This window comes from Primulina tabacum, chromosome 1 (assembly GCF_025594145.1).
Source record: "Primulina tabacum isolate GXHZ01 chromosome 1, ASM2559414v2, whole genome shotgun sequence".
Classification (NCBI taxonomy): Eukaryota; Viridiplantae; Streptophyta; class Magnoliopsida; order Lamiales; family Gesneriaceae; genus Primulina; species Primulina tabacum.
Genome location: NC_134550.1, coordinates 52,145,177 through 52,158,789, shown reverse-complemented (window position 1 = coordinate 52,158,789; position 13,613 = coordinate 52,145,177). Strand labels below are relative to the sequence as shown.

The following is a 13,613-nucleotide window of genomic DNA, read 5'->3' as shown; positions in this document are numbered from 1 at the left end:
GTAAGCTTGTGACTTATCAACTTCCAGTGTGCGTGTATAATGATCTGGGGCGTGAAAAAATAACGAAATTTCGTATCGAAAAAATACCGAATTTATCGAAAAAATCGATATATCGAAAATTTCGGTACGGTATGATACCGTATTTCGGTATCGGTACAGAATATTTTTTTTCGGTATTTCGGTATAATTTTTTATTATTATTTTTTTAAAATTTAAGTTCGGTATACCGAAAAAATTGTCGGTATATCGAAACATTTCGGTATGAACTTTTTTCATACCGAAAATTCGGTATACCGAACGTGCGGTATACCGAATTTTCGATATCGATATCGATATGAAAAGATTCCATACCCATATTTTCGTTACGGTACACGACATAGTTCAGTATGATATATCGTACCGTAACTACCGTTGATAATGCTTCGAGGCTCAAGTTCCGAACATATAGAAATGATGAGGTGCTGTGAGCAAAGTTAATTCATTTACGCATCCGGATAAATTTGTAAAATTTTATTTTAAAAAAATAAAGTTAAAATAAATAAATGACAGCTAGAATAACCCTTTGAGACGGTATGTTGACTATGTTCGATCTTACGGGTTCGGGCAGTGTCTGAACAAACAAACTCATTGATCGTCATTTGTATACAAATCACCCACTCATTTGTTTAATTGAGCATGTTCGAACCCATGTGAGAAAATCCCAAACCCAACCATGATTGACATTTTTTCTGGTGATAATTTTTTTTGATTTTGGGATTTTTGGTTTTGGGATTTTGGAACGTCAATTTTCACATTAGAAGGGTAAAAATTCTCTCGATCTTTCGAATCACCCCCCGTTCGAGATTCCATTCATTTTTTGGTTTTGAGATTTCGGGTGCTCAGTTTTCACAGTGAAGAAATGATTACGCCGCTGCCGTAGGTCTGTCGCCGCCGCCCATTCGATTAATGTTGGACTTCGCGTTTCGTCCACTCAAGATTCGAGCTTCTGTCTACATCGGATAACTTCAAGTTCTTTTAGTTAATTTTCAAGTAATTTGAACAATTTTATCCACTCAATATTCGAGCTTCTGTCTCTGTCGAAATGTTCAGAAAATTATACTTTATTGATAACCTTCGACGTCGGTGTTCCTCGTTCAAGATTTTTCGCGCTTTTAAGCTATGTCTTATCCGTAATATTAGAATACTGTTTGCGGCAATTTAATTCATTATTCTGGAATTTATGAACTTACAACATTATTGGTGTTGAAAATAAGACTTAAAATTATTAAATATAAAAAATAAGAGTAATAAATATTTTGTGTGATGATGTATTTATTTTTGGATTATTTATAAAGAAATTATATAAATAGATCTCTCAATTTTTGAAGAAAAATACAATTGAGTGGAAATTTTTTTATAAAGTGTGTAGTTTAATATATTTTATGAGTTTGAGATTTAAATTTTTACCGTAACTTTTTACTTTTAACATGTTATCAACACGATACTCGAAAAATCTTCATATTTTGGCAAAGTTCCAAAACACAAGAAAAACATAATAATATTCAAAAGTAAGAATATTTATTTTACTATTTATTTATTTTTATTGTATATATATATTTAATATATAATATCATATTATTATATAAAAGGAGTCTTTGACACTTCATTATAATAACGTGATGTGATTATTTCACTTCATTATATATATATATATATATATATATATATATATTTGTATAATGTCACAGTACTATATAAAAGAAGTCCCTGACACCTCAGTATAATAATGTGATGTGATGTATATAATTTAAACATTATATACATCATATTATTACCATAAAATTACATATACATACATTTATTTTTTTTAAGATTTTGTAATGGTTATAAATGGTCATAAACTATTAGTTTTTACTCTATAAATATGATTTTACAAACACATGAAATCACTCATAATTTACTCTTCCTCCCTAAAAAATTTCTTCATCAAAATTTTCGAAGAAGAAGATGATGATTCTTTCAACGTTATTTTGTATAATTATTTTGGTTATTATACTCACTAGTCTTGTATTTAACGGAGAATATCCGCCTCACATTTTTTATTTATTTTTAAGAATGATTGTACTTATAATTTATATGTTACTTTGTATTTTCACATTAATAGATTTAAAACATAACTAATAAAATGAATTGTTATTTTTATAGTACCATAACGTCAAATTTGGCAAAACTCGAATTTTTTGCGCTCGATATTACGAGAAAAAATTATATGCCATGGACTCTCGATGTAGAAACGCATCTTGAATCATTGGATCTAAATGCGACTATTGGGTGCAATAATTGTCCCTGTTTGGTAGAGCGATCGAACCGTGGCGCTTGAGCTGTACAGTTTAAAAGATTTGAGTTGCACCATTACCACTAGCTATAGCTTTTGGTAAAGCGGCAAGCGATCGGTCCTACAATTGGTATCAGAGCCAAGGTCATGGGTTCGATTCTCATTGATTGCAAGGAGTGCAATTATTGGAAGGGAGATTATTGGGTACAATAATTGAGCTGCTGTGCGGTTTAAAATATTTGAGTTGCACCATTACCACTAGCTATAGCTTTTGGTAAAACGGCAAGCGCTCGGTCCTACATAAACCATTAAAGTAAATGTTACATCATGGTAGATGAGATCCTACCTATGTGGGCACTACCCTCACTTCATTTCAACGGGTAAAATCTTGCCAGACAGACAATTTCAAAAAAAAAAAGTGGGTCCTATATATGCATGGGCAAATCTTGATCATCCATCCTATCATGGGGGCAATACCCACATGAGTAAGATGAAATAAACCCTCATCATCACAAGAAAATGCAAAAACTATGATATTTTTGCGTCGACATCTTGATTTATGATTAAAATGATAATATTTCATTAAAAAAATCTCATGGCTTTATGGAAATGATTAAAGAAAAAATTTGAACATATAAGAAAAGTTATACTTCCGACCGCTCGTGATGAATGAAATACGTTAAGATTCCAAGATTTTAAGAAAGTCAGTTATTACAACTCGGCAATGTATTGAATAATTTCGCAATTAAAATTTTGTGGACATGAGGTTACAGAATCTGAAATGCTTGAAAAAACGTTTTTCACTTTTCACGCATCAAATATAACTTTACAACAACAATATAGAGTGCGTGGATTTGCGAGATATTCTGAACTTATCGCATATCTTCTTGTGGCGGAAAAGAACAACGAGCTGCTAATGAGAAATCATAAGTCCCAACTCACTATATCAACATTATTTCCAGAAAGTAAATGTTGTAAGTAAAAATGAATTTAAACTTTAAAACCAAAATAAAAGTCAAAAACAAGGTTTTGGTCGAGGTCGAAATCGAGGTCGTGGTCGTGGACGTGGAAGTGGTCGTGATTGCGACCGTGGTTTTGAAAATAATCGAGATAGTTACTTAAATAACTCATATCAAAAGGGCGTCATGAACCACTCACTAAAAAGGTATAATGAGAACATGAGTGTTAATGAAAATCACTCAAAACGATTTGAAAGTTCTTGTTTTAGATGCGATACTCCACGACATTGGTATCATATTTGTCGAGCCCCCGAGCAACTTTGTAAGCTCTATAAAAACTCGATAAAGAGAAAAGAAAAAAAGACCAATTTCACTGAATACAATGGTCGTTTGAGTGAATCAATTGATTTTAATGCTGCATATTTCTCTGAAAATGATCAATATATTGGTGGAGTAGAAATGTAAAATATTTTATTTTTCATGTGCTCATATGCTAATGTTTTGTAGTATAATTATGATATGCGTTATATTTTTCAATAAATTACATATGTATTGTCACTAATTTTTTTTTCATTGCATAATTTTTTTGAAGTTTAAATTTGGAAAATGCTATGAACAAAGTTAAACAAGGAACTAATCTCATGGAAGTTTACATACCTGATAGTGGTACAACGCATACTATTCTCCGAGATAAAAGATATTTCTTGAAATTAAAACTAAAAAAACAATGGTGAATGTTGCGTGTTTTCTTGATTGCTCGCAAGCGCACGACGTTAAGTTATAGTAAAATGTATTTTTTGAGTGCAAGTGTCAATCCCACGAGGAGTGTAAATAAAATATATATCAATGCTTGTAAATATAATAGTCTCGACTTTATCTAGAAAATTCAGAAAGAATGTTTGGTTTATGTAAATGACTGGATTGCAAGAAAGTAATTAAACTAATCACCGAATTGAGAAATATCAATGAGAGAAAATATCTAGATGAATGATTTCACTAAGTTTCTACAATAATTCTTCCTGGTTGTATTTAAATTCCTGAATTCCTATTATTTAATGGTCAAGAACCCTTACGTATTTTATTCTCCATTTCCCAAGTGACGAATAAATTGTACCAATCAAACTTCGATTCAATTATTCCTAATAAAATCTACGTTTAATTGGTAAAGGCAAACAATGTTCTTACCTAAGCCTCGCTAAAGTTATACACCTTCTGAACGATATAAACATTCAACGATGCGTCTCTAATGATCTATAATCCTAGTCCCTCTCCCGAGTTGTAGAATTAATCAGACTACATACAATTTATGGCCAGTAAATTGCAGTGAAATAATATATAGAGAACACAAATAAACAAAACGGAATTCAATCATAAAAATATCAACGTCAAATCATCGTATAGACAAAGCTATGTCAACCTCTAGAATGGAAATTTAGTTCATCACGAAATCCAAAAGAACACAAGACATATTCATAGTTCTAGACATCGCTACACTATAAAATAAAGAAGCGAAGGAAAAGATAACAAATACGAAGTGTCGTCTCCGTATTCATAGTTCTTCGTGCTCCAAATCTTCGTCTCTTGTTTGCTTGTGCGTTTCCTCTCCCTAGGCGGCTGTTCTCTCGTGTGTTTTTCCAATGACGGCCAACCCCCGTTTCTGACCTAACTCGCGCATTTTATAATAATCTGGACGCACGGCGCGCGCAGTGGCGCGCACCATTCTGCCGTGTGGTTGTTGCTGCGCGAGAAGTGGTGCGGTCGCGCGCACCTCTCGGGTCTCCATGTTATATCTGTGCGCGCGGTCGCGCGCTAGCTTCTGTCGATCTTCTTGCATGTGTGCGCGCGCGACTGCGCATGATGTCGCGCGGTGGCGCGCGAGCTACTGGTTCTCGCATGTATTGGTGCGCGCGCGCCTGCGCGTGATGTGGCGCGGCCGCGCGCACACCTCTGCCGGATGGAGTGCTCGCGGCTGTGCAACTTATCCTCTTTTGCGCACCGCTCTGTTTTCTTGGTCCAATTGGCTTCGTTTCCACTATTTTCTTCATTCCTGGAATGACAACAAAAACAAACCAAAGACCGCATAATTCTGTTCGAAACAAGCATAATTCAAAATGGATTCTAATATAAATTAAGTGCAAATCTTGCACTTATCAGTGAATACAATGCCAGGTCGTGTAAACTTGATTAATGGTTGTGGCAAAGCACATTTTTGTTACCTAATGGTACAAAACTTCAAATAAGATGTTTTGTATTCATCATAATCAAAAAGAAATTTGTTGAGCTTTAATGACATATTTTCATGGGTATGATACTCAGACAATAAATGAAGGAAATGAGAAATATATGTGTATTATTACATATAAATCATGAAAGAAATATGTAGTTGAAAAAGTGTCAATGCTCCCTACATGATTGCATTATACACATATAAGTCCAATTGAATCAAACATGGTAGTTGATATATTCTTCAATTTTAGTCAATTGGTATGATCGATTAGGACATTCTGGTTCAACAATGATGCGAAGAATTATAGCAAAAATACACATAGTCATCCGCCGAAAGACCAGAAGATCTTTCAAAATAATAAGTTTCAATGTAAAGCATGTTTTCTTGGAAAACTTATTATAAGACCATCACCGGCTAAAATCCAAACTAAATCACCCATGTTTTTGAACGTATTCAAGGTGATATTTGTGGGCTAATTCATCTACCATGTGGACCATTTAAATATTTTATGGTATTGATCGATACCTCTAGCGGATTGTCACATGTATGTTTATTATCAACTCGAAATGTGACATTTATAAGATTACTTGCTCAAATAATAAAATTCTTGAATCAATTTTTTGATCAGACAATCAAGAAAATTAGATTTGATAGTGCTGGTGAATTTATTGTCCAAACTATCAATGATTATTGTATGTTAACGGAAATCACTGTTGAGCATCATGTTGTTCATGTACATAGACAAAATGTATTAGCTGAATCATTGATTAAGCATCTACAACTGATTGTTAGACCAATGATTATGAAAACAAAACTCTTTGTTTCTATATGGGAACATGCAATTTCACATGATGCTGCATTAATTCGCATCAGACCAAGTGCATATCATAAATACTCCTAATTGCAGTTTGTCTTTGCTAAAGAACCAGACATTTCTCATCTGAGAATTTTTTGATGTATGGTATATGTGCCTATTGCACCGTCTCAACGAACAAAAATGAGACCTCAAAGAAAGATCATAATTTATATCGGTTATGATAGCACATCAATCGTTTGATATATTGAGTCTCAGACATGCGACGTATTTACATCACGTTTTGCTGATTGTCATTTTAATGAAGAAATCTTCTTAATGTTACGGGAAGAAAACAAAATTACATGATATACATCATCATTGTTAAATCTGGATCAAGAACTAAACAATGTATAGTTTAATATATTTTGTATGTTTGAGATTATACTTTTTATCATAGATTTTTACTTTTAATCATTGCTTCAATTTTTTTTTTCGTTTGTTGGTAGTGGCAATATTGATTTTCTTTTTCAGCTTATTGATGTGCAATGATTTTTTTTTCTTATTTATATTTAAATTAAATAGTGTTTTAATCTATAATTTGAATGTTGCATAAGAACTGATTTTACTCGGTAAAACAATTAACATGTGCATTTAGAATTAGTCTAGTGAAAAAGAAAATATGCTTACGCTCTTATTTTTTGTCGTAAATGAATCACAAATATCAAATATTTACATCATTCGATACAAAAAAATATGGATTTACAACACTTAAAAGACAACGGTTTTTGTTAAAACCATTAACTTTTTTCATTTAACAACGGTTTTCAACCGTCGTTTTTGTGTTATTTTTATGTGTTTAAGACAACTGTTTATACCCAAAATACCTATTTATAGACAACGGTTTTGTCTTAGACAAAAAAAAAATTCGTTCAAAAGACAATGACTTTAAAAAAGCTATTGTGTTTGAACATATTTTTTTAGGTTTAAGACAACAGTTTTACCTAAGAAAGGAAATCTATTTCCCAACCCAAACCAATTCCCGTAAGAAAGAAAGCCCCAATCCCAAACCCGCATCTTGTCGGCCATTATCTCCCCGTCTCCAAATTGCGACGGCTTGCACCACCAAAAATGGGTCGGTCGTGCACCCTACACCTAGCACAGGACCTGTAGCTTGCATCTAAGGTAGAATTGAAGCAAATAAGCTTGAATCGTTGGTGATTTTGCGACCTGAACCGCACGCTGTTTCTGTCCGATTTTGGTGTGTTTTTGGTTAATTTTGCTTGGGTATTTTTGGGTTGTTTTCAAGTCGTGAATAGTAACTCCGGAGATATTCCGGCGTGTCACAACCTCGGGACCGATAGCGATTAGTTCAAGCTCCGATTTTGGTAAACATTGGGCTCAAATTCCAGCCTTGGTTCATTTAAGTAGGCTGCCGATTTTTGAATTTTTGAGCGCTCCGATTTAAATTCGTTTCGTCGATTTTAATGCATTATATTGACGTATATATTGGATTTATGTCGTAGGTTTAGAGAATTTTGAACTTGGAGTTAAATTCGGTAATTATGTTTATGCTCGAATTTAGCCTTTTGTTTTGGGGTTGCTGCGAGTTATGTGTTCGTATTTTGTGATTATGGGCTGAAGTAAAGTTGTAGAGCTATGTTTTATCTTCGAAATGATAGTAAAATCGTTTAATTCTAATTCTATGAAGAATCGAGAGTGTTATGAATATTTTACTGGAACTGCTCATGTTCTGAAAATGTACAAGACCTCGTGTGGATGTAGTGTGTTCTACTGAATTCTGGGAGTAAACGACTATGATTTTGAATTTAGTTTCAACTAAAAAATTTATATGATCAATTTTTCTTTCATTTCCATTGGCGGATCTTGATTTGAGTGAAAAATGAGCAAGATATTAATTTGACGAATCTAAAATCCGTTTTAAGAAGTATGGTACAAAGTTTCTGTTTTGTGCGAATCAGCCTATCAAAACGAACAAATTTCAATTCAATATCTTCTGATGAAATATGAGAAATTGAGTTAGAAATTCAATTATGTATGATAAGTGCATTTTGGATAAGTATGATATGAATTATGATCTTAAAATCGAGCATATGAATAAGCTGAAAATGATAATTAAATGATGGTGATTGTAGTGTCCATCTTCTTGTGCATGTAGCTGATGATGTCACTTATTGGGTGTTTGTGCATCAATCATACCATATCCTGATCACAACCAGGTCCGTTTTCTTAAATTTGTCAATATTTTTCTTAACATGAATCATATAAGTAGGATTTCTTCTTAATGATGCGGTGCAGTCCCCGTGTAATACTTACCAATCAGAAGAAAATTCACTTGCTTGGTGACCCGGTTGATAATTGATATTTCCTAATTCCATGCACCCTACCAATCCTAATTTCATGCACTCTATTGGTTTGTGGATTATCGATGCTTGCACAGGAAGATTTCAGCTGATATTTCATTGACTGTTTTTCAGGGAATAAATGGCTAATTGTCATCTTATATTTGTTAGAATGAGACATCTGCTGCTGGAAATTTCATGAAATAGGGGAACAAGAAGGTGACATTGATGATTTATCTTTGCAGGGTATGGATGAATATGGATAATATGTGGTTACATTAGTGGTGCAAATTAGCATGATCTGCTGCAGGAAATTTCATGAAAGAGAGGAAAGTGGTGTTCTGTACATAACTACTATGTGAAATCAATAGTTGCAGTGATTAGTGAATTGTATAGCAAATATCACCAAGTGTTTGTTTGTTATGTTTATGGTTTTTGTAGTATTTTGTTCGTAATGTATATTTAGCATCTGTAGGAGTTTTTATCTAAATTTTATGTAGATTAAATGTTGATTGATATTTAAAATAGTATTGTTTCGATTTATTGATTCTAATAATTGTTATTTTTAAATTTTTTTGGCATGTTTCTATATTTTACTATTCAAAATAGATTTTGTAATTAATATTTTAATTAATAGGTACAAACCCAAAAAAAGTTAAATATAAAAGACAACTCTTTTTTCTTGTAGTGATATTATTACATTTGATCGTCGTATTCTTGGATTGATCTTTTACAAGGCCAAAGAAAAAATGGACATACAACACGCATAAACACATGATCAAAAAAGAAGAAAAAACATATACACAAAGATTATTGTTTGATAAAAAAAATCATACAAGATATTAAAATACGCTAAATAATGTGATGAGCTAATAATATGCATGCCGTTAATAATACTATTGACGGCATACGATTAATGTACGTCGTTAATGTCTAAACACGATTTTTAAAAAAAAATGATTTACTTTTAACAACGCACATAAACATGCACGCTGTTAATAATACTATTAACGACGTGCTTTTATTGTGCGCTGCGAAAATTGCATAGGTTATTAACAGTATACATAAATGTATGCTGCGGATATTATTATCCGCAGCGTGCATTAATATCCGCAGCGTGCTTTTAATGTACGCCGTTATTTCTTCAAGTGCAACATTATTAACAGCGCATATATGAGTGTAATCATGAAAAGTAGTATTCGCAGCGTGCTTTTAATGCATGCTGTTGATGACGTAACGTTGAAAATCATTTTTTTCGTAGTGATTCAAAATGTATATATGGGCAAATTTGAAACCTGAAAGACCGTGAGCTTGCTGGCGTAACCTTTCTGCCCATTTCCATATTGATGCAGTCTTTCATTCAGACACGCATCTACCTCTATTTTTCATTCACTCTTTCGTTTAGTTCATTATTATTATATTTGTTCAGTGTAAAGAAATGAACAAAGCTACAAAAAAATATCAAACTAAAATTTATTTTTAATAATCTACTCATCAATCTAGAAAATATTTCATATTTAATATTAATAATAATAGTTGTAATAATATATGAATTTAATTAGGATGATTTCATAAAATATGTGTTCGTGTGGTATGATTCAATAATTTTTTAGGTCATAAATGATGGTGTATATGGACGTCATTCAAATATTTAAAAATTGAGTAGGTCTCTTTTAAGATGGTCTCATGAATCTTTATTTGTGAGACGAATTAATTTACCGATATTCACAATAAAAAATAAAAATATTATCATAAAAAGGAATAATTTTCATAGATGACTCAAATAAGAGATCCATCTCACAAAATACGACCTGTGAGACCGTCTCACACAAGTTTTTGTTTTAAAAATTTTATATGAAACAATTTTATAAGGAATCATAATTATTCTTTTCTCAAAATTATATCGTTTTTAAAAAATCTTTAAATTATTGAAGTCTTCTATTGAACCGGGCGATCTCCCCTCCATCCGGAATTGTCAGCATGTATATAATTTAATTTAATTTACAAGAAATTTATAGAGTGTAACAAATTTCAAAAGAATCACAAGTACTACAACGCAACTATATACGTATGTTTCAGTTTTTTATTTTTATTTTTTTACTTCCAAAACTCGTAACATCCAACTTGCTCAGAGAAAAATGATTAAGTATTTTAATATGGTTTTACATATATATTTCCGGTTTGGTGATACAGATCAACCCGATCTACACTTAAAATGAAATGTAATACTGTTAGCATAAAAAAATAATATTTTCTTATGAATTGGGTCGAGTCAATATTCGTTTTATAAAATTAATTCGTAAGACCGTTTCACATGAATTTTTGTAAAAAAAAATAACAAGACGACCAAATTTATAAACAAATTACGATGGAAATCAAAAAAAAAAACCATTGATGAAGCAGACGAAGCTCAAACATCGACGTGGCAGTTCTTCATCAATTGATAATTGATCGCCGGCCCCATAGCAACGCTGTTACTGTTGGAATCAAAATTCACGTACGCCGGGCAATTCACATGCAGATGATACTTCCCAGAAATAAAAGTACCTACTTTCCATCTAATTCTTCCCTCGACTCTCACGTTAATCAGCTCAGTTCCGGTTAACCGATCCTGTTTAAGGGCAGCAGCAAGATACGGAGCCACAGGAACGGATTTCCCGTTCAGATTCGGTGACCAAACGGTGGTATCCTTGTGTCCCTGATAAGAGGACGGAAGCAGCGTCGGAGGAGTTATCTGCTGGCTGTGATACGAAGCGTACACTTCAATTTTATCATAGTAAATGCCAATTCTTTCATTAGGGTTACGGGAGGAGAATGTCACTTGGAGGCTGGTGGTGAGTAGGTTTGCGGGGGAGAGGTTGAAGGCATAGACGGTGGCATCTTGGAGGATGAAATGGGGTTTGGTGGGACGGAGGATGAGATATATGAGGAGAATGAGGAAGAGCGCGAGGACTATGAAGCCAAGTAAGGAGGCAAGAAGGCGGCGACATAGTTTTTTGCGGTGGTGGTGGTTGCGCCCACAATCCTTGGCCGTCATGTCGCGGTGGTTCTAGCGGCGAGGTTATATATATGCACACAAGGAGAGACTTACAATGGATGAATACGTTATGTATTTTACAATCTTACAAAGAGTTGCATAAATGTACGAAAAGTTATATATAAGCGAGGGTTTGTCCTTGATTGTGTTACTCTCGTATGATATTTAGTTTTAAGTATTGAAATAGTTCAGTACAACAATATTGTCAAAGTTGATATATCAAAGATGGATCGAACTTTAATGTCACATTAGTTTTGTAACTCAAAATTAATAACAAGAGGGCGAAAATTTAACCCTTTATCCATTAGGGAGGAGAGATGCTTGAGGTCGAAGGTTAGAAGATTCAAAAATTTAGGTTGGGGTCTTTATATTTTTTAACTCTTTCGAAGACGACGTTATATTTATGGGATGGCATGACCAATGGGTAAAGCTAGCCGACCATTTGCTCTTTTTGGATTTGAGGGGCTTTCTCTTGAATTCAACAACATTATTTCATTCAAACTTAATTTATTAAATCTAAAAGAAACGATGATGTACAAATGTACTTTGTCAAATAAAAAATGAGTTAATGTGTGATGATTTAATATGACGAAACGAAATATTCGTGTGAATTATATTATTCAAGTACACTAGAGTAATAATTTGTTTCACAAATACAATAAATAGTTAGTATGTTATAATGAGATGGGGGATGAAGAACCAAATGAGATTATCGATTGTTAGAAGTTTGTCTGATGAAAAGAGTGCATGCATATATAACTAGATGAAATTAACCGTATAATTTTGTGTTCATCAACGTGGTGACACTCATATATTGGATTGCAATTTTGATATATTTTATCACATCCAATAGGTGTGTGTCACCTCACTGACGAACACAAATGTGGGCACTATACAAATATATATATTTATATGTGTGTGTGTGTGTGAAAGGAAACATGACTTGCATTACAATACAAATTCTTTTTAAAAAAAATCTTCATTGATAAGATTTTGTATAAGAGTTTCGTCTTTCTATAATATTGAGTTTCTTAATATCTAGATTCGATTTTTAATATTTAAAAGAATTTCTTTCGAAAGACTACTTTTTTTATCTTCTACGAATCTATTCAATGAATTCTATCAAGATCAACACAAGTCTAAATATATATATATATATATATATATATATATATATAAGAATAATTTTTGCACAAAAAAAACAAAGCAAGAGGAGAGAGATACGAGAGAGCCAAGAGAGAATTTTCTGAAAAACTCGCAAAAACAAAGCATTGTTGTTTCATTGTGTTAAAAACAGTTGAAGACAACATTTGTACAAAGTGTCGATTGAAGAATTTTTTTGTTGCTCCAAATTTCGGCCACACAGATTTACATTTTTGTGTTTTGCTTATTTTTGTAATTGATATTTTAGAATGCAATTTATTTCATTGACTTGTTAAGGAAGATAGTTATCTATTTCTTTACTAGTATTGGTTTTGTAAACTCGATTTATTTTCTAATGATTATTTTGTCTTAAGACATCGCTCAAATGTGTTCACTTATACATAATTATTTCTGTGTTATTTTTAATTAAGTTATCTATTTCACTGCATGCTGTCACAAAGCCTTACAACATCCGAAACAACACTTATATCTAATACACGCATCCTTAATATTGTGTTAAATAGATAGCTTTCAACCACAATGTGATCGTAGTCAATATGAAACATTTCTATATATGTTGGGATTATGAGCGGTGAGCTGAATTTCATAGGCAATGAACTTGACAGATCAGTTGGACTTCGCGGTTCGTCATGGGGAATAAATCTACGATGACAAGGTTGGAATCAAATTTTTTAGTATAGAATTATATAGTTGCATTTTAAAATTACAGTTTTTGAAGGGGAAATTTTAAAAGTCTTCAATTTTCGGCAAGTACGT

The 13,613-nt window shown here is 32.6% G+C and overlaps 1 protein-coding gene and 1 long non-coding RNA gene across 4 annotated transcripts; one reads left to right on the top strand and one right to left on the bottom strand.

Annotated features, from left to right (window-relative positions):
- Positions 1-7,279: 7,279 nt before the first annotated feature.
- On the top strand, positions 7,280-9,226 carry LOC142548186 (uncharacterized). Of its 3 annotated transcripts, none has more exons than XR_012820933.1 (4): positions 7,280-7,720; positions 7,820-7,852; positions 8,450-8,533; positions 8,792-9,226. It is a non-coding gene; the product is annotated as an uncharacterized LOC142548186 (long non-coding RNA). The 3 variants fall into 3 exon arrangements; XR_012820934.1 differs by having other exon boundaries at positions 7,281-7,720; positions 8,473-8,533; XR_012820935.1 differs by lacking the exon at positions 7,820-7,852 and having other exon boundaries at positions 7,281-7,720.
- A 1,782-nt stretch (positions 9,227-11,008) lies between these two features.
- Positions 11,009-11,766, bottom strand: LOC142519511 (NDR1/HIN1-like protein 1). Its single transcript, XM_075622551.1, has one exon. It carries the CDS (start codon positions 11,691-11,693, stop codon positions 11,067-11,069), a length of 627 nt encoding a protein of 208 aa, XP_075478666.1. The 5' UTR covers positions 11,694-11,766; the 3' UTR covers positions 11,009-11,066.
- Positions 11,767-13,613: the final 1,847 nt, after the last annotated feature.

Coding starts and splice junctions, on each gene's coding strand:
- LOC142519511 (XM_075622551.1), bottom strand. CDS start 11,693: ATGACGGCCAAGGATTGTGGGCGCAACCACCACCACCGCAAAAAACTA.